This window comes from Pelodiscus sinensis, chromosome 10 (assembly GCF_049634645.1).
Source record: "Pelodiscus sinensis isolate JC-2024 chromosome 10, ASM4963464v1, whole genome shotgun sequence".
NCBI lineage: Eukaryota > Metazoa > Chordata > Testudines > Trionychidae > Pelodiscus > Pelodiscus sinensis.
This window is the reverse complement of record NC_134720.1, coordinates 32,745,444-32,767,216: the sequence shown is the minus strand read 5'-3', so window position 1 is coordinate 32,767,216 and position 21,773 is coordinate 32,745,444. Positions and strand designations below refer to the sequence as shown.

Below are 21,773 nucleotides of genomic sequence, written 5' to 3'. Positions count from 1 at the left end.
AGACATTGCATACATATTTTTGGACAAGTTGCCAGAATCCTCAACAGAGGAGTTCAAGGCCTTCGTTACAAAAGGCTGTTTAGTGGCCCAAACATCCTTACATCTGCTTGGATATAATGAATGCTTTGTCCAAGCTCATGGCCTCAGCTGTAACAATGAGATGAATTTCCAGGTTTTAAAAAAAAACCTATTATAGCTCCTGAGATACAACAATGCATGGAAGGCTTGCCATTTCATGGTCACCTGCTATTCTCAGAAAATTAATAACATGGTTTGAGCCAATAGTCTTTCAGGGACTCCCATACCACTTGATGCTTATTGAGGATTTATACCCAGGCTACAAGAAATGGCATTTGAAGAACCAACAGAAACAAGAATATTGCCCTCAGTGATATTTCCATCAGTCCACTTTCTGTGAGGCAGTAAGATTTCCCTAGAAAGAGGCACAAAGGAGGAATTATTCTGATTTTTAGCTTTTGTCAAATAATCCCTCCTTCTTTTCTGACTTTTTGAGATGACATCTGGGGGATTCTCCGGCACAATACCACTGCAATATATTATGGTAGCGAGGGGAGGGGTGCCTTCTCCAACATGCTTTTTCAGGAAGCAATGAAGTTTTGGCATCAAGCTCATATTAGATCATAGCAGACGGATTCTGATTGCACGACCATCGTTGAGGCAGTATTGATTTTCTGACCTCCACCCCCCAACATACTCATTCAACATCATGGCCAGGCAGTTCATCTGGCGATGAGCAGTCTGCACCTTACTCCATAGATGCTTCATGGCTAGACAGAAAGGAGCTGAGTGCTCTGAAGCAGTTAAACATACTCTGCTTAGTATCAGAATACCAGCCACAGTGCCAATCTACTTGCCAAACTGGACCTAGTTTTTTATTTGGGCAACGGCAAAGTAAATTTAACCAACATTCGCACAGGTTCAGGACATTTTGAATTATTTGCTGCTGCTGAGCTTCCTGAAGGTTCACTTGGTGGTGATCTTAACTGTGCAATTAAGGGAAATTAAAGCATATGCAATTTTTAAAGAGTATTAGCTATTTTTTTTCCACTGGTGAAGGAAAAAGTGCCATTGTGGGACCTTAATACAGTCCTGGGAGCACTGATGGACCCTTTGTTTGAGTAGATAGCAGCATGTTCACGGCTCTCCTCTCAGAAAATGGCCTTCCTTGTGTCTATAACATCCTTAAGAAGAGTTAGTGAGCTGCAGGCCTTAATAGCACATTGTCTGTGTACACCGTTCTTCAAGGACATGTTGATTTAAGACTATGCTCATTATTTCTGTCTAAAGTGGTGCCTTGGGTTTTACTTTAATCGGATTATTTACTTATCTATATTTTTCCCAAACCACATTCAAGTGTGGAGAAACAGCATCTACATAACTTAGATATCAGTTCTTGCTTAATATTTTATTTAGAAAGAACTAAGCCATCACCTGGGCTCTGTGTCCTACACTGAGCAGAGGAAGAGACAATGAGTCGCTACTGTTTCTAATTGGAATGTTGGTATGGAAGGGTATGGCTTGCTCAGGAAGGACAGACAGGGAAAAAAGGGAGGAGGGGTTGCCTTGTATATTAAAAATGTACACACTTGGACTGAAGTGGAGATGAACGTAGGAGATAGCTGTGTAGAGAGTCTCTGGGTTAAGCTAAAAGGGGTAAAAAATAAGGGTGATATCATGCTAGGAGTCTACTACAGGCCACCTAGCCAGGTGGAAGAGGTGGATGAGGCCTTTTTTAAACAATTAACAAAACTATCCAAAGCCCAAGATTTGGTGGTGATGGGGGACTTCAACTATCCAGACATATGTTGGGAAACTAATACAGCGGGGCACAGGCTATCCAATAAGTTTCTGGACTGCATTGGAGACAACTTTCTGTCTCAGAAGGTTGAAAAAGCTACCAGAGGAGAAGCTGTTCTGGATTTGGTTTTAACAAATAGGGAGGAACTAGTCCTCCACTTTCAAGTTCTCAACAGTATAAGGGACAGTGATCATGAAATAATAGAGTTCATGATCTTAAGGAAAGGTAGAAGGGAGACCAGCACAATTGAGGTAAAGGATTTCAGGAAGGCAGATTTTGATAAGCTCAGAGAACTTGTAGGTAAGGTCCCATGGGAAGCAAGACCGAAGGGAAAAACAACTGAGGAGAGTTGGAAGTATTTCAAAGGAACGTTGTTAAGGGCCCAAAAGCAAACAATTCCGCTGTGTAGGAAAGACAGAAAATATGGCAAAAGACCAGCTTGGCTTAACAAGGAGATCTTGCATGATCTCAAAATAAAAAAGGAGTCATATAAAAAATGGAAACTAGGACAAATAACAAAGGATGAATATAGGCAAGCAACACGGGAATGCAGGGGCAAGATTAGAAAGGCAAAGGCACAAAATGAGCTCAAACTAGCTACAGGTATAAAGGGAAACAAGAAGACCTTTTATAAATACATTAAAAGCAAGAGGAAGACCAAGGACAGGGTAGGCCCACTGCTTAATGAGGAGGGAGAAGCAGTAACAGGAAACTTGGAAATGGCAGAGATGCTCAATGACTTCTTTGTTTCGGTCTTCACCGAGAAGTCTGGAGGTGTGCCTAACGTAGTGAATACAAGCAGAGAGAGGGTAAGTTTAGAAGATAGGATACACAAAGAACAAGTTAAAAATCACTTAGGAAAGTTAGATGTCAGCAAGTCACCAGGTCCTGATGAAATGCATCCCAGGATACTCAAGGAGCTGATAGAGGAGGTATCTGAGCCTTTAGCTATGATCTTTGAAAAATCATGGCAGACGGGGGAGATTCCAGAAGACTGGAAAAGGGTAAATATTGTGCCCATCTATAAAAAGGGGAATAAGAACAACCCAGGAAACTACAGACCGGTCAGTTTAATGTCTGTCCCAGGGAAGATAATGGAGCAGGTAATTAAGGAAATCATATGCAAACACTTGGAAGGTAATAAAGTGATAGGGAATAGCCAGCATGGGTTTGTGAAGAACAAGTCATGCCAAACTAATCTGATAGCTTTCTTTGATAGGATTAACACGCCTTGTGGATAAGGGAGAAGCGGTGGATGTCATATACCTAGACTTTAGTAAGGCATTTGATATGGTCTCGCATGATATTCTTATTGATAAACTAGGCAAATATAACTTAGATAGGGCCACGATAAGGTGGGTGCATAATTGGCTGGATAACCGTAGTCAGAGAGTTGTTGTTAACGGTTCTAAATCCTGCTGGAAAGGGATAACAAGTGGAGTTCCTCAAGGGTCTGTTTTGGGACCCGTACTGTTCAATATCTTCATCAGTGATGTAGATATTGGGATAGAGAGTACGCTTATTAAGTTTGCAGATGATACCAAACTGGGTGGGGTTGCAACTTCTTTGGAGGATAGGGACATAATTCAAAATGACCGTAGCAAGTTAGAGAAATGGTCAGATGAGGTTTAATAAAGAGAAATGCAAAGTGCTCCACTTAGGAAGGAACAATCAGTTCCATACATACAAGATGGGAAGCGACTGTCTAGGAAGGAGCATGGCGGAAAGTCATCTAGGGGTCATAGTGGACCACAAGTTGAATATGAGTCAACAGTGTGATGCTGTTGCCAAAAAAGCAAATATGATTCTAGGTTGTATCAACAGGTGTGTTGTAAGCAAAACTCGTGAAGTCATTCTGCCGCTCTACTCTGCACTAGTTAGGCCTCAGCTGGAGTACTGTGTCCAGTTCTGGGCGCCACATTTCAAGAAAGATGTGGAGAAATTGGAAAGGGTACAGAGAAGAGCGACAAGACTGATTAAAGGTTTAGAGAACATGACCTATGAAGCCAGGCTTCATGAACTGGGCTTGTTTAGTTTGGAAAAAAGAAGATTAAGGGGGGACATGATAGCGGTTTTCAAATATCTAAAAGGGTGTCACAAGGAGGAAGGAGAAAATTTGTTCCTCTTGGTTTCTGAGGACAGGACAAGGAGTAATGGGCTTAAAGTGCAGCAGGGGAGGTTTAGATTGGACATTAGGAAAAAATTCCTAACTGTCAGGGTGGTCAAATATTGGAATAAATTGCCATGGGAGGTGGTGGAATCTCCCTCTCTGGAGATATTTAAGAACAGGTTAGATAGACATCTGTCAGGGATGGTGTAGGTGGAGCTTGGTCCTGCCTTGAGGGTGGGGGGCTGGACTCGATGACCTCTTGAGGTCCCTTCCAGTCCTATTATTCTATGATTCTATTATTTCTCTGCCAGAGTAGGGCAGAGATCCCACCACCCCAAGTTTTGGGGCCCTAACAGCCCCTGGGGAGCCATGGAGGGGAAGCCATGGAGTGGGCAGAGAGGTGGCTGGTGGCCCACTTCATGCACCATGTTATGAGCTCCAAGGTGAGGGTAGAAAACATGGTGTTGTACTGGTGCACCAGCTTGTGCCAGGCAGCCTTTCTCTGCTCCCAGTCAACCTGGTGCTCCTCCTTGTGGGTGGCCTTCTCATGGTGCTTGTCTTCGAGATTCTGTTTGAGGGACTGCAGGCAGGCCATCTGATCCCTCATGAGCTCCTTTTAAGCCCCGCACGAGGAAAGAAAGAGTTTCCCACCTAAAGCTTCTCCTCATGGAGACAGCGCTACAACCGGTGCCGCCGGAACAGCCTACGGTGCGCAGTGCACCGCCTTCCACGCGTGAGGCCCCTCGCCGGCACCGTGCGTCGGTGTCGAAGTCTCGGCACCGGTCTCATTCTCCCCCATCCAAGAGGGTGAATAAGTCCCATGGACGGTCCCCGGCAAAGAAGTCGGCCTCGGTCAGGCACGGCGATGCCGGCTCACCGGTGCACACATCGCCTGTGGCCCACCGCAGTCGGCGGGGAGACCCCGATAGCCCCGGTCGCCTCCCTTCGCACCGACCATCCATGCCGGACACTTTTGAAGCGGCACAGGACCTCATTAATCTCACGACCTCCCCTCCATCGTCGGTTGAGACGGAAGGGTCGAGATCCCCCTCGCTAGGGGCTCTACTGCTTACGACTTCGCCCAAGCATGGCCCAGGTCTGCATGCTAAGGCAACCCATGCGTCGGGACCACCCCATGTGGGGTCAGTACCGATTGCTATCACGGCACCTTTCTCGATGCCGGTTCGCCAGTCCCGGTAAGTTTTGGGCCGCGCTCGATCTTTGGTGCAGCTCAGCTCCTTGCCAGCCCCCCCACTTGGCGGTACTGGTGCCGTACCCACGCAGCCATGTGGCATTTACTCAGGCGTCTGTCCCCTCCACGATACAGGGCCTCCTGGAGTTGACGTCCGTCTCCGCGCCCTCTCAAGCACCAGATTCAGCCCGATGGCATTTGCTGCTCATACACACCTCTCTCAGCACCCTCCACCCCTCTCCTCCAGTGGCTAGGGATAGAAATCCTCTCCCTTTGGGAGGCATCCACTGCCAGATCCAGCATGTGCACACCACAGAGGAAAGGTGAGCCACCCTGTCCTCCCCTCCCACCCACAGGCTCCTGGCCTGGCCAGCACCTTCCTATGTCTGCTGGTTCCTGGGGCATAAGTGGTAGCAAGGCTCCCTGTGCCCCTGCAGGAAAATGCCCACTGTCTAGGTCATAGCTGGCCGTTCTTAAAGAACATCGCCTTCATCTGAACCGAGACCTTTCAGTGTCACCTAACACATTAAGGCTAGGTTTCATGCATCGTGTCTCCGGGGATGACTGACTTTTTTGTTTTCCTTCACAGCTGGATCAGCTGTGAGTGGGGTGCAAGTCACACCTCCCATGCCAGCCTCCCAATTCTGCGAGACCTGCAAGTGCCAGCAACCCTAGGAAGACCTTGAGCGGAAACATACTGCCTGCCTTTGTGCCCTACAGCAGTCTCTGGAATGGCAGGACCGGAGGTTGGATGCTGACTTAGAGCTGTGCTGCACTGCCTGTAAGGAGTTGTTGCAGCAGGCCCAGAGCACGTGCCCTATATATATCACCACCATCGACCGTCTGCTTGCCGCCATTGAGCAGTCCAGCAGCTGCCACCGCATACCCACTCCTTTCTAAGATGCTCCTGCTTCTTCCCTCTCCCCTCCCCCCAGCTTCTCCTCCTAGCATCCACTTTGGCCACTGAGGACCCTCACATATGAGATGGTGGGACCACCCGATGCAGGCACCAGTCCCAGCCCCATCACTGTGCCCCACATCCCCCTATCTCTTCTCTCCTCCCCCCTCCCAGGTTCTTGTTCCCATCTCTCCCCAGTTATATATATCCCAAATAAAGAAAACAGTTTATTCTTTCAGAACATAAAGTCTGGTTTATTGTTTCTTTAGGGGATGGATGGGGGAGGTAAAGGTGGGAAGGGAGGAGTGTGGGAGAAAAGGCACAGGAGGCAATGCTGGAGGACCCTTCTGGGGAGGGTGTCACATCTGGCCTTGGCTGAAACTCTCCCTCAGGGCCTCCCGAATGTGCGTAGCTCCCTGATGGGACTTCTGGATGGCAGCAATGTGCGACTGCTCAGAGACCCTTGTGAGCTGCTCTGCCTATGCCTCCCACCCTGGCAAGAACGTCTCCCTCATGTTCTCACTCAAGTTCTGTAGGACACAGCAGGCCACCACCACTTGGGGGACGTTCTGCTCACCAAGATCCCTCCAGGTGAGGACACAGCGGGTCCTCCCCTTCAAACAGCCGAAGGTGCCCTCTACAGTGATCCAGGCCCTGCTGAGCCTGCTGTTGAAACATTCCTTCTGGGGGTCCAGGTGTCCCGTGCAGGGCTTCATCAGCCATGGGAGCCAAGGGTAGGTTGCATCCCCCACAATGCACCTCTTGGGCTACATCTACACTATAGCCTTCTTGCAGAAAAGCTTATGCAAGTGAAGCTCGGCGTGGAATATCGGCCGTGCTTCATTTGCGCAAGAGGCTTTTGTGCAAAAAAGCCGTGTAGATGGCTCCTTTTTGCGCAAAAACCCCCTCTTGCGTTCTAGAGCCCTTGCACAAGAAGGGGGTTTTGCTCGAAAAGGAGCCATCTATGCTACTCTTTTTTGTGCTAAAGCCTCTTGCGCAAAAGCAGCTGCTTATTAATTATGCAAATGAAGCGTGGAATACTCCACGCCAAGCTTCATTTGCATAAGCTTTTCCACAAGGAAGGCTGCAGCATAGACATAGTCAGCATGTTCAAGTCCCCGATCCTGATGGTGCGGTTGGGAAAAAGTGCCAGCATGCATCTTCTGGAAAAGGCTGGAGTTCCTGAAGACACTGGTGTCATGTGCCTTCCCTGACCACTCAACACTGATGTTGGTGAACTGGTCTCAGTGGTCCACAAGGGCCTGCAGGACCATTGAAAAGTACCCCTTCAAGTTGATGTAATTGGAGGCCTGGTTGGGGGCCCAGATGGGGATATGGGTGCCGTCAATGTTGGGGAAGCCCATGGCAGCAAAGCTGGCGATGATGGGGTCCACGTCACACAGGATGGTCCACGACACTATGCAGCAGGATGGTGTTGATAGCTCTTACCACCTGTAGAAATATACAAACAGAGAATCACAGAGTTGCCAGAGCCCTTGGGAATTCCTCGAGCCCAAGCCCCTTCGTCCACAGCAGGAGCAACTCGAACTTACCCCATCCCTGCAGGGCCTTGTGAAGGCAGATTGCAAAATGTCCTGGAAGAGAGAGTCCCTCCACCCCCTGGAAACTCCATTCCAGTAGTTCACTACCCTCCTAACATAATAATACGAGAGTCAAACCTGCATGAGCACAGCCCCGACGATCTATCTCCCCACACTGAACTGGTTTCTAATAGAGTGATAGCTATCCGGTATGTCGAGCTTCCAAATAGCGATGGTGACCTGTTTCTGGAGGGGAATGATGGGTCATGTGTGAATGTTCTGTTGCCAGGGGGAAGGGGTAAGCCACTCACACATCTCCAGGAAGGTGTCCTTCCGCATGTGAAAGTTCTGGGGGCATTGCTGGTTATCCCACCGCTCCATCACATGTGGTCCCACCAGTTGGAACTGGTGTCCCAGCGCCAGAAGTAGCGGTGCATGGTGTGTAGGGAAGGGTGGGAAAGATTGTGCTGCATGAGCAACAGGTAGAACAAGGTGAGAAGCTGCCCTGCAGTGAACTGCGTATCCTGGTCCTTCAGTGCCACATGGGCAGCCTGCAGTAACTGCACCAGGAGGAGCGTGCAGCATGAGGTCTAACAGCCATTAAGTGCTTTGTAGGAGGTCTGGTTCCATGTCTGTAAGGTCAACCAGAGCATGCAGTAAGATGAGTTTGCTGTCCCTCAAGGAGGTAGGCAAAGGTGAAGAACCTGAGATACAGCTGTAGAGGGGAGTCCCTTTAAGCAAGAGCCTCTGATAGCCTCAGGCAGCAGCTCTAGGAGTGACTACTGTCCTGATGCCCTTCCCGGACTGCTTCTGGGGGGCCTTAAATGCGATTCAGCTTCCAATCAGTGTGGATGTGCTAATTCAATAGCTCTGCACTATTTCAATGGGCATTTGTAGTGTGGATGCACTGTTTTAAAATAGATATTTTGGGAGTTATTATTCTGAAATAGCTTGTTTCAAAAGAAGCGTGTAGGGTAGACACACCCACTGGGGCCATACTTGTACAAGAAAAGAAAGTTACTCGTCCTTCATAACTGGAATTCCTCATGATATGTGGTCCCTAGTTGTAGTCCATTACCTGCCCTCCTTCCCTTCTGCTTCAGATAAGCTCTGATTCATGGTAAGAGGAAGAACAAGAGAGGCATCAATCTGTCCCCTTTTATACTTTCAGCACAGAGCATGAGAAAAGCAAAGGCACAGTTAATTAGACACTGTTTGCTAAAATTATCTAGCTTAGATGCCTGGAATGCATGTATACTTCTCATGGAATACAGCTGGGGCCACACATCCTGAAGAATTCCAGTTACAATATTTTCCCAGTATAAAAATATTAATTTTTTAACAGCATTACCCAAAATGTAATTGCGGTTTGACCCCGAAGAGAAGACTTTATTGTGGCCTTAATATTAAAAAGTGGTTTTATTTTTTTCCCTCAGTTCCTCCAGCATATTATTGATTGTAAAATATATTTTGATTATGGAAAATATAAAAAATGTTATCATCTAGTTTAACCTGGATACATGTATGTCAGAAACAAAACTTACAAATAAACCCGTGATACAATGTGTGGACTTTTCTACTCTTCACCCTTATAGCAAGAATGAACAGTTGCTCACCCCTCCTTCCCTTCCCCCAACACCTCTTTGTAACTTCCTTCATCTTCTCCTTTCTCAAAAGTAAGAGGTAACAGGCGAGCCTTGCCCAGAAAGTAAAAAAACTCAAACTGTTAGACCAAATTCTAGATATTAGTAAATTACAACCATAAAATAATGATGATGTTTAAAAAGAGGTTAGGCTAATTTTAATCCCAGATACACTATAATTTATTATTATTTTATTGGGGAAAATAAAGTATTTTTTACCAGTTTATCCCTTTCCCTATATTCACTTATTTTCTGACTCTAGCCCATGATGTAAGATCATTTTATGTTCTAGGGTGAGGGCTGGAGTGACTGATTTGTGAGAGCTACTATCTCCTTCCCCAAACTCTCAGGGCATGTCTATGCAGCAGGGAAAAACTCTAATTAAGCTATGCAACTTTAGCTAGGTCAAATATGTAGCTGAAGCTGAAATAGCTTAATTCAGCTTTTGGTGCTGTCTGTACAGCATGAAGTCGAAGGAAGAACACTCTTCATTCAACTTCCCTTACTCCTTGTGAAATGAGGGTTACAGGAGTCAGAGTAAGAAGTCCTCCAGTGTGCCATTATTTTGAAATAACGGCTTGCTGTGTAGACGTGCACTATATTATTTGAGAATAACTTACATTATTCTGAAATAACGCTGTTTTGTAGACATACCCTCAGGCTACGTCTACATTGGCAAGATTTTGCGCAAATACTTTTAACGGAAAAGTTTTTGCATTAAAGTATTTGTGCAAGAGAGTGTCTACACTGGCATGTGCTTTTGCGCAAAAGCATCCATGCCAGTATAGATGCTCTCTTGCGCAAGAAAGCTCCGATGGCCATTTTAGCCATCGGGCTTTCTTGCGCAAGAAATTCATGTTGCCTATCTACACTGGCCTCTTGCGCAAGAACAGTTGAGCAAGAGGGCTTATTCCTGAGCAGGAGTATCATAGTTCTTGCGCAAGAAGCACTGATTTCACACATTAGAACGTCAGTGTTCTTGCACAAGAACTCCCCGCCAGTGTAGACAGGCAGCATGTTTTTGCACAAAAGCTAGTACTTTTGCGCAAAATCATGCCAATGTAGACACAGCCTCACTGTCTGGCACGGAGGAAGAGCCAGTTGGTGGGTCTTAGGAACTATTCTCAAAAGCAGAGGCACTATTCTTTGGATGGAGGTGGGGGGAATAAACGACTGCTGGAATTGGAGATTCACTCGCAACCAGGACTTCAGCTGAAATGTGAAGCTGGAGGAAAAAATGTGAAATATAATTTGTATTTTTCCCTTAAGAAATACCAAAATTATATTATTACTACCTAGGAGCTTCATAAATTTTTAAAGTATAGTTAGAGAGCAGAACCCAGTGAAGGCTTATTACAAGTGACTTTGTATTATATTTCAGTCTCTTTCCATTTCAGAGAAGAGTAAGCATATAACCAGCTTTTCTTACCTAGGTACTTTTTAAATTTTGAATGTTTTTATCCCATTTCTCTCACCACTCCTGAAATTGCGATGTTTCTATATATTATTAACCGTACTCTGGAAAGGAGGTATATAAAAATATGGTGTAACTTAATGACAGAACCATATTTTGCCATTATTTTCATGCAAATTTTCACACATGAAATAAGACAAAAGTGTAATATGTGACTACTGTAATAAAATGTTTTTAACATATGTTCTAGTATATTTTATGTATACAGATCCCCTGATTTATACTGTTACAAACTGTCCTTCAGCAAAGTACTTAACCCATGCCTAGGTTAAGCCAAGGAAGCAAATCTAATGAAGTCAGACTACTTGCATGCTGAAGTACTTTGCTGAACTGGGGCCATACAGAAAGACCTACTTTTGAGTTTGGCTTTGTAAACTAAGCTTTGAACTTCTGGATATTTAAAACTTACCTTAAAACAATACTGTGTAAAAGTGCTAGTGAGACGAGCTGCACAATTATTTTTATAAATATTTCTTAAAATATTTCCCTTTCTAATTTCTATAAAATGTTGCTGATTTTATATTTGGAATTTCTTGCATTTGTAGTCTATTTCAGTTAAGACACCCAACTAAGTTTTGTTTTTCAGACTTTGTACATTGAGATCATGTGATCTTTTGACATTTTTAAAGAAACCACATGCACCTGGGGTTGGGTTAAATGTCAGACCCTTATCTCTCTCTCAAACAAATTATCTAAATCCTTTCAACCTGCCGAAGGCATTTTAAACCACAGGAGTGGAGGCAAAAAAAAATGTATTTCAGTTGTTTTAAGGAAGTTCATAGCTCAAATATAATGTTTTTCACGTTTATAGTGCAAAAAGTAAGATAAGCCAACAATCCTTTTGACATCTATTTTTATAAATTAGTTTGCAATTTATACTAATATTCCCTGTTTCTTAACTGTTATCATGCAAAAATGTCAGATGTCACTTTTTCATGTTTGTATGTTTTCAAGTCAAATATATTCAGGGTTACAAAGCTTGCAAAGCAAGAGCCAAATTCTGCTCTGAGATATGCATGTTCTACTTCCATTGACTTTGTTGAGAGCTACATGTGTGTCTGAGAGTAGAATTGGGTGCCAGTGAATGACACTCAATCTTTCTTTTACTCCTGCTTTCAGTTTGTGTTTGATCTAGGGCTAGATCCAGCAAGCCATGGATTCCGATTTACAGAATCAGGTCCCAGTAGAATATTGTAAATTGATTAAAACCTGACTCTGTTCGCACAGACTTGATTGGGCACTTGTTAGCTTAAACTAATTAAAACATTCAGTAAGTAATTATAGTATGTTCATTGTGTTAAATTTGATCATTCAGTTTATCATAACTGATATAATATCTACCTAGTCCAGCATCCTGACTCTAAAAATGGCCAGTACAAGTGCTTAAGGGAGAGTGTATACAACGGGGCATTTGGAGTGATCCCATTCTTGTCTTCCCCTCCTGGCTTCTGGAAGCCAGAGGTTTAAGATTCTCCTGAGTATGAAGTTACCTCTCTGACAGTCTTGGCTAATAGTCATTGATGACCCTATATTTATGAGATTATCTATTTCTTTCTTCAACCTAGTATACATGTGTCCACCACAACATTCCATGACAATGAGTTCCATATGTTAATTGTGTATTGTGTGAAAAAGTAGTACTACAGTACTTGTTTTAAACCCTACTGCCTATTAATTTTATCCAGGGAACCCCTGGATTTTGTATTGTGTGAAAGGATAAATAGGACTTTCCCCTATGCTATTTCTGGCTGTATAGACCTTTATCATATCCTCTCCCCTTAGTTGTTTCTTTTCTGAGCTGACAGCCACAGTATTTTTACTCTCTCCTTGTACAAAAGCTGTTCCATATCCTTGATAATCTTTTTTGTCATTCTTTGATCCTTTGGCAGTTTCACTTGTGGCAAATTGGCCAATGCTGGTATGGTGGGTTCCACACTTTTCTTTCCAGGGACTAGGACACCAGTCCATACCCCTACTCTTGGAGTGTTAAGAGGCCCACTAGTGGCCCAGGTAGGCGGGAAGGGAAGCAGGGACTTTCTTTGCCTCTCCATTTCTTTCCTATTCACTAAACATAAAAATGTCATTTTAGGTACATTTCTCTAAGTTATGGGTCTTTCTGATACTACTCCACCGCTTTACTATCAGACTTGCAGCAGAAGGATTTATTGGACAGCATTTCTATTCAAACACTGAGGAAGAGCAGCAGAAATGGAGCAGGGAAATGCAGGGGTAAAAGCATTTTTTGTAGAGAAGAAAAAAATCTGAAGGCTGCTTAATGCTACGATATAAAAGAACCCTCCAGATATTATGGGTAAAATTTTCAAAAGCAACTTCAGGCTCTAAGTCACTCAATGCCTAAAATTCTTTTGAAAATTTCACCCTTCTTTCTTCACTTTCACAGTTTTGCACTGTTACTCATGGAAAAAAGGTGGGAGTGCTAGTATGAACAGTTAAGTTACATTTTAACAATCATGCTATCTTGTTTTGCTCACATTGTCTTATTTTATTTGATAATTTGATACTTAGATGTAAATAAAAATTCAGGTACAATCCTGAGGTAAAAGTGAATCTCTCAGATTCTGGGTCAGAAACATGAAGAAGTAGAATAATGGACCTTCCTTCAAACTTCAGGGGGGAGGGGGAATCAGTGGTGAAATAATTAGTCCATTTACCAATTCAGCTTTCAAAAGCAAATGTGGCATTCTTTCATTTTTCTGTTTGGTAAAACTGAGTTTTAGTTAAATGCACTGTAGCTGATTGCAGCCTCGAAATATGTTTAAACATTTGATAAAGATCAATGCAGGTGCACCAGGATATTAGTAATAATGGAATACAGAGCTTTTCATGAATAGGTCTGTGGTTCACTCCACCAGATTAGTAGTAGATGAAAGTAGTTGTCATGTGACTGCTGTACGTTGGCTTATGCGGAATGAATTATTGATCTTAATTCAATTTCAAGTATTTAAGTGTCCATGTTACTTTTAGCTTTAAATGGCACCCTTGAAAGCAGTCTTATCAAAGGCCAACAGTTAAATGGTTGTGAAAATTGAACTGTTACTGTTTTTTAATCACATTTTTATACATCATACTTTATGGACTAATTAAGTCCTTACCCATTATGATTTACAGTCTGATTTTTAAATATATGACAAGTACTGACAAATTATGAGGCTTCAGAAGGGAGGGCATGGGATATAATAATACAATTAGGATATTTCTCTGGTTAGCCTTGTTCCAATCTTGATGGTTCTTTTTCAAGTGCTTGCTCATGTCCATTCCGTAGTGGTTGTACGTGCTTGCTTACACTGTCTGTTGTTTACACTGTCTGAGGCTCACATCAGCAACAGATGCAAAATTTGCAATTCCTCTAAACCAAGGATCTAAAAGGAGCAGGCAGGACATTTGACTTTGTGCCCTCCTTACGGAGTCAGCCCACACTCTGGCACTGGTATATTGATCTGCCTTGGTGCTCAGTGCCCCTGCAGTATTGGCCCCCATCCAGCAGTGCTTCCCCTCTCTGACTCTTGCAAAGAAGCTGAAGTAGACAGCTGTAACCTCATCCTGAAAACAGCAGGATAAATCTATAGGCAGGTATTGACCCACATCGGGCAGCTCTCAGTCCAGCTCAGGTAGAATGGAGAACCCCAACTTGTTCCCCGCCTGCCTTTCTGGACATAGGCGGACTCCTGAGCCACAGGAGGTGCTCTCCATACTGGTGTGCCTGTGAACTGCACAAGAGAAAATGACTCTCCTGGTGACAGCCACCCAGGCCTCCATAACTCCCCACTCTAGGGGATAAGCCTGCAATTAGTGTTACTGGGTCCCAATTCCAACAGCACCAGACTCTGTCAAGGGAAGAGTCCAGAGACTACTCCCTGGCATGCGACTGCTGGGAGTCAGACCGGGAAATGGCAGCCCTGCTGAACCTTCCTCATTTGTCCCCTCTCTGGATCCCAGAGACTAGAATACTTTCCTTGATATTCAGGACATGTACATCCATATTTCCATCTTCAAGAGCCACAGGCACTTCCTTCACTTTATGATAGGTAAACAGCGCTATCAGTCTGTGCTCCTTCCATTTGCCTTATCGACAACTCCCAGGGCTTTCACCAAATGCTTGTTGTTATTGGTGATTTACCTCTGGCATCAAGGTGTCCATATCTTCCCATATCTGAACAACTGACTGGTCAAAGGAAGCTCCAGATCCCAGGTGCAGTCATTGTGTGCCATGTTCACAAAAATGGGATGCTTCCCAAGTGGATCTGTCTGTAACCAGGCATAATCACTGATGCCCTTAGTTCTATTCCAGACAAGGCTTGGGCCCATGCTGCCTATCCAACACCTCCCTTTTGTCATGTTCAGATATACTATATGCATTTACCCCAATCCTGTTAATCAACAGTGTCCTACAGACAATCCAGAGGAACAAGGCTGCGGTCATTATGACCAACCACTTTGGCCCTGGCAACATTGGTATATTGTACTCTGTAGAGTCTGGAGGGGCTCTCTCTGTGGCCGCTGCTGGACCAGCCATCTTAGGACCACGGTCACCTCCTGAACCCCAAACTCATGTTTTTCCATCTCAGTGTAGATACTGCATGGCTGAATCCCAAGTAACAAACATATTCAAACATCTGCTAGGTCCTCCTCAAGAGCAGGAAACCTTTGACCAGTCAGAATTACCTGACAAAATACCTGACATATTTTTCACATTGGATAGCTGATTGTGGCATCTCCTTGTTGGATGCTCCAATCCAATCGGTCCTGAATTATCTGCTTCACCTGAAGAACCAGAACCTAGAGCATTTCTTGTTCAGGGTACTCCAGGTGGCTATTTACATCTTTCGTCCCCCCAGTCTAGGTTCACATAGTCTTCTTCTATGACAGAATGGCCACTGTACACTTTCTTCTATTAGGACAAGGTACAGCCTTTCTTCCTAAGATGGTGGACACTTTCCCCATGGGCCACGACATCTTCCTGATAGTCTTGTGTCCCAAGCTCCAGAGATGCCTTCACATATTGCATGGGATACAGCTCTGGCCTTTTACCTATATTGGACTAAGCCATTCTGGAAATCTACCTGTTTGTCAATATGGCAGAGCGTATGAGGGGCCAGCTGATCTCCCCCCAGAAAATTTCAAACTGGAACACCTCATGCACCCACAGCTGCTATGGCCTCGCTGACACCCCACTGCTGCCAATAATGAGAGCCCATTTGACCAGAGTGCAGGTCTCTTCAGCGGTTTTCTTGACTCAAATCCTGGGCAGGACAACTGTCAGGAGGTGTGCTAGTAGTGGAAGACTCAAAATGTGGCGAGAGCAGTAATTAAGTTAGTATAGGGGACAGAGGATGATATGCTTGCTCCCACTCCTCTTAGCTGGGGGAACAGTTTTCTCTCTCTGGCACCAACCCGATAGCAGTCACATGTAACCTTTCCCCATGGCTGTAATTTGCACAATTGATGGGAGCACAGGGATGAGACAAGCTGCTGGCTGGAAAGAAAAATTTGAGAAATGTCAGTCTTTTATACAGTCCCTGCTTTCATCTTTAAAGACTTGTAAGAGTTAACCTGTTGGATTAATCTTTACTCCTGTAGCTACCCAGTAGAATCACTAAGAAGAGCAGGTAGATTTGCTTTGTTAAATTGTGCTGTTTAGCACCACAGCTGTTCTTCAATATCAATAAGGTGTTAAGTAATTCACTTGAAATTATTTCTGTTAGCAGTATTAAAACAGCTCAGTTTTGTCTCTCAAAACTCCAAATTCTAAATGCTAGAGCAACATTTTATTTTATTAATCATTTCAAGTGCCTTTAATAATTTCTGCAAGTTTTTTTCAAATATCTTTGTAAGATACAATTTCTTTTATCTTTCTACAGGAACACCAGTTTACTCAGTAGCATGGGGCCCCGATTCAGAAAAGATTCTCTATACATCAGGAAAGCAGCTGATTATTAAACCTCTTCAACCAAATGCTAAAGTTTTACAGGTATCATTAATATGAAATAGTAGAAGATTTACCTTGCATCGTTCGGGTCCCTAACTCAAATAAGTTTTGTTGTTGTTTTTATTGAAATCATTGTTCTAGGGTGAGGCTGGGGTTCAGTATGCATGTTGCCCTAGAGAGAAAGGACAACCCCAGCCCTGTCTCACTGCAGTTGTTTGGGGCCAGGTGAGAAGCACCTTTGCACGGCTACTGAAGCTCCAGTGGGTACAGGGTGCATGTCCCCTGGATGGGGAACAGACAGACACATACTCTGAAATAAATAGTAGTTAGAAGTCCCTTTCTCCAACTCTGCCCTCAGCTGGCCCAATAGAGTTATAGCTATCCTGGTCCCCATCTCTGACCTCTTGCTTGCCTGCTGTCAGACCCCCTCCCTTTCCATTCTGTGAGGAACAATCAAATTCCTCACATACCTCATTATTCTAACTTTCCTTTGAATCATAAGAGGAAGCAGCATACCAAATTTGGTGGTCCTAGGTTTATTGTTTAGGAGCAGTTCTTGAACAAATGGTCTCACAGAGAGATAGACAGATTCACATTTCTAAAATACATAGTAAAGATACAGTGCATATCAAGCTTCAGTGATATTTTCCTAGTAAGGGTACGTCTACACTGCAGTGCTATTTCAGGATACCAGAGGTATCCCAATATAGCTACGCCGCGTCTTTTGAATGTGTCCACTATTGCAAAATATAGCAGACATGCTATTTTGGCATCCCTGTAAACCTTGTTGCATGAGAGATAAGGGATGTCTCAAAATAGTGTTTTATTTTGAAACTTGGCGCTATGTAGATGCACCAAATTTCAAAATAACTTATTTCGAAAAAGAATCAAAATAATATACGCAATTTGCATAGCTATTTGTGGGTGATGAATCTGAGGAGCTGTCCTGGATTGAAGTGTCATTAGAGGAGGTTTTGGAACAAATAGAAAAACTTAATATTAACAAATCACTGGGACCAGATGGCATTCACCCCAGGGTTCTGAAAGAACTCAAACGGGAAATTGCTGAACTATTATCTGTGGTTTGTAACCTATCCTTTAAATCGGCTTCCGTACCTAATGACTGGAAGGTAGCTAACGTAACACCAATATTTAAAAAGGGCTCTAGAGGCGATCCTGGCAATTACAAACCGGTAAGTCTAACTTCAGTACCAGGCAAATTAGTCAAAACAATAGTAAAGAATAAAATTGTGAGGCATGTAGAAGAACATAATTTGTTGGACAAAAGTCAACATTGTTTCTGTAAAGGCAAATCCTGTCTTACTAATCTATTAGAGTTCTTTGAAGGGGTTAACAAACATGCAGACAAGGGGGATCCAGTAGATATAGTATACTTAGATTTTCAGAAAGCCTTTGACAAGGTCCCTCACCAAAGGCTCTTGTGTAAATTACATGGCCATGGGATAAGAGGGAAGGTCCTTTCATGGATTGAGAACTGGTTAAAAGACAGGAAACAAAGGGTAGGAATAAATGGTAAATTTTCAGAACGGAGAGGGGTAACTAGTGGTGTCCCCCAAGGGTCGGTCCTGGGATCAATCCTGTTCAACTTCTTCATAAATGATCTGGACAAAGAGGTAAGCAGTGAGGTAGTAAAGTTTGCGGATGATACTAAACTGTTTAAGATAGTCAAGACAGAAGCAGACTGTGAAGAACTTCAAAAAGATCTCACCAAACTGAGTGATTGGGCAAGAAAATGGCAAATGAATTTTAATGTTGACAAGTGTAAAGTAATGCACGTTGGAAAAAATAACCCCAACTATATGTACAGTATGATGGGAGCTAATTTGGCTACAACAAATCAGGAAAGAGATCTTGGAGTTATCATGGATAATTCTCTGAAAACATCCACACAGTGTGTGCAGCAGCAGTCAAAAAGGCAAATAGGATGTTAGGAATTATTAAGAAAGGGATAGAAAATAAGACACAGAATATCTTACTGCCCCTGTATAAAACTATGGTACGCCCACATCTTGTATACTGTGTACAGATGTGGTCTCCTCACCTCAAAAAAGATATTTTGGCCTTAGAAAGGGTTCAGAAAAGGGCAACTAAAATGATTAGGGGTTTGGAACGGGTCCCATATGAGGAGAGGTTAAAGCGACTGGGACTTTTCAGTTTAGAAAAGAGGAGACTAAGAGGGGATATGATAGAAGTATATAATATCATGAGTGATGCGGACAGGGTGAATAAAGAAAAGTTATTTATTAGTTCCCATAATAGAAGAACTAGAGGAGACCAAATGAAATTAATGGGTAGCAGGTTTAAAACTAAGAAAAGAAAGTTCTTCTTCACACAGCGCAGAGTCAGTCTGTGGAACTCCTTGCCAGAGGAGGCTGTGAAGGCTAGGACCATAACAAAGTTTAAAGAGAAGCTAGATAATTTCATGGAGATTAGGTCCATATAAGGCTATTAGCCAGGGGATAGAAATGGTGTCCCTGGCCTCTGTTTTTCAGAGGCTGGAGAAGGATGGCAGGAGACAAATCGCTTGATCATTGTCTTCGGTACACCCCTTCTGGGGCACCTGATGCTGGCCACTGTTGGCAGACAGGCTACTGGGCTAGATGGACCTTTAGTCTGACCCAGTACGGCCATTCTTATGTTCTTATGTTTTTAGTGCAAATTGCATATCTTATTTTGAGCTAAGAATGCTGTGTAGACACACCCTTAAATAAAATGTAATATAAGTTTTATGACTAAACTATAACACAGTTTGGTCTGGGCAGTATTTTTAAACTAGTATTAAATAAAAAGTAGAAAGAATAGAGACTTGGGTGCTGATCCTGCAAGGAAGTCAGAGGGATTACTCACAGTTGCTAAAGTATAGCTTGCATATAAATCTGCACAACTGATACCTGGAATTGTAGATGTGCTGCAAATGTACTAGGGAAGATTTGTTATGGAGCTTTTATAGCAAGCCATACATCCCTGAGTCTCATTCCTGAGTCTTGGAGCATTAATATGTGTCCTTTATTTAGTCAAAATTCAAAATGTATTTTAAATGCAATATTGCCATAGGTGGTAGCACTGCCTTTTATTAAGTTGCTTGCCACTTTTCAATGTAAGATTGTTTTCAGTTGCTTACATATTTGCCAAACTTTAACCATTCAGGTTAATTTTTTTTTAATTTCATGAAAACTATTTAGCCATTTCTGGCTAGGGAAAATGTTATTTTTCCTACATTAAAAAAAAAAATTGGTAACCTTTTCTTTGAGAAGTGTCAGTACTTACTCACGTTGGAGCAGGGACTTGAAATTTGGTAGATGGTAGACTTTGTGTCAGGTATATGCTATTTGATGTCCTTCTGAAGACCAGCAGTCAGTCACTAGTGTAGTAGTCAGGCATCATCAGTGATGTCCTGACAGCGCTCCTGCTCCTGCTCCTGCTCCTGCTCCTGCTCCTGCTGCAGCCATGATGATACCCCTTTGGCTATGTGCTTATGCTCCTCTGTATGTTCCTGTTATCTGTGGGAGAGGTGTCATGCTGGGTTGCGCAAACCCCGTTGCCAGCTTTGTCCACATATTCACTCTGCTGATACCATTATTGGACCTAACCAATTGAGTTATAAGATTAAGAACACATATTCCTGCTCATGCAGAAATATAATTTATGCTATCGTGCCGAAAGTGTCCATCTGCTATGTACATTGGACAAACATCTCAGACATTTGTCCAAAGGATTAATGCCCACAAAACAGATATTAGACAGGATCACAAAGAAAAAACAGTTTCTTGCCATTTCACCAGAAAGGGCATTGTCTCAACGACTTGATTACCTGCATCCTGCTTCAAAGACAGTTTAACACCAGACTTGAAAGAGAATCCTCTGAACTGTCATTCATGCTTAACTTTGACACTTTACTCCTAGGTCTTAACAAAGACACTAATTACCTTACCCATTACAAAGATAGCTTTCCCAATTATCACCTCTAATATCATTAGCTCACAGACATTTACCTCCCCCTTTCATCCCCCCTCTGTTCTGAAATTTGATTTGTCCTTTTCATATGTGTTCATTTTTTTGATTGTATCCTTTTGTATGTATGGTCATGCCAATTTTCTTCCACTTTTTGATCTGAGGAAGTGGGTCTGACCCACGAAAGCTTATCACCTAATAAACCATCTTATTAGTCTTTAAAGTGCTACATAGTCCTGTTTTTTGTTTTAGCTAGACCAGACTAACACGGCTACATTTCTATCTCTTTTTAAAGGTTTTTCTTTTCCCACTTTTTCTGTCCATTAGGTAAGCAATTTATATTATGCCTGACTCTCCAGGTTTTAAGAGATGTACTACTTGCAGAGAAATCTGTGAGGGGTAGCCATGTTAGTCTGTAACTTTAAAAAGGAGTAGTCCGTGGCAGCTTAGAGACTAACAAGTATATATATTGTTGTCAGTTTCCAAGGTGCCACAGGACTACTCGTTATTTGTAGAGAGGCCACCCTTATCTCTGATAGCCATTATCAATGTGTTCATTGTTTGGGGAAGTCCATCCTCCCTCCAAAATATATCCACTGTAGTAAGCTTAAGGCTATGTCATGAAAGAACAGAGACCCAAGTCTCAAGATAATTCTAGTGGAGAAGTCCCTCAGACCTGCTTCTGATCCAGGTCAGGAATCCTCAAGACAAAGATTGCCTAAGTCCACAAAGGATTTAAATTAAGGATGTTAAATATCTATTGATTTACTAGGAAAAACTTAAAAAACAACAAATAGTCTAGTAGCACCTTAAAGATTAACAAAACATGTAGACGGTATCATGAGTTTTTGTGGGCACAAACCAATAGAGTCCCCAGCTGACCCTGGGCTCCACGTGGGCTGCCCCCTTTGAAATGCAGTTCCATGCAGCGCTGCTGCTTTGAAACGCCAAGGCAGCATTTCAAAGGGGCAGCACCACACAGAGCCCAGGAGTACTCCCTGTCCTCCCTCTCCCTTTGGCAGCAGGGGGTGCATGGAATCGACTAGTCGACTAGTCCTTAACATTCTTAATTTAAATCAGGAAAAAAAAAACCAGCTTCCTCACCTCACAGACATCAGCTGACTGCCAAACAGTCGTGTTGGTGCCAAGAATTCTGCAGCTTATCACATAAGATGCT

The 21,773-nt window shown here is 43.3% G+C and overlaps 1 protein-coding gene across 6 annotated transcripts in view; it reads left to right on the top strand.

Moving 5' to 3' along the window:
* The window catches only part of IFT80 (intraflagellar transport 80), a 156,124-nt gene that overhangs the window by 52,294 nt on the left and 82,057 nt on the right, over window positions 1-21,773 (top strand). For all 6 annotated transcript variants that reach the window (XM_075937826.1, XM_075937828.1, XM_075937827.1 and 3 more), the window contains one exon: window positions 16,557-16,666. In XM_075937826.1, the coding sequence (XP_075793941.1) occupies window positions 16,557-16,666 (110 nt within the window). The remainder of the gene's footprint in view (window positions 1-16,556; window positions 16,667-21,773) is intronic.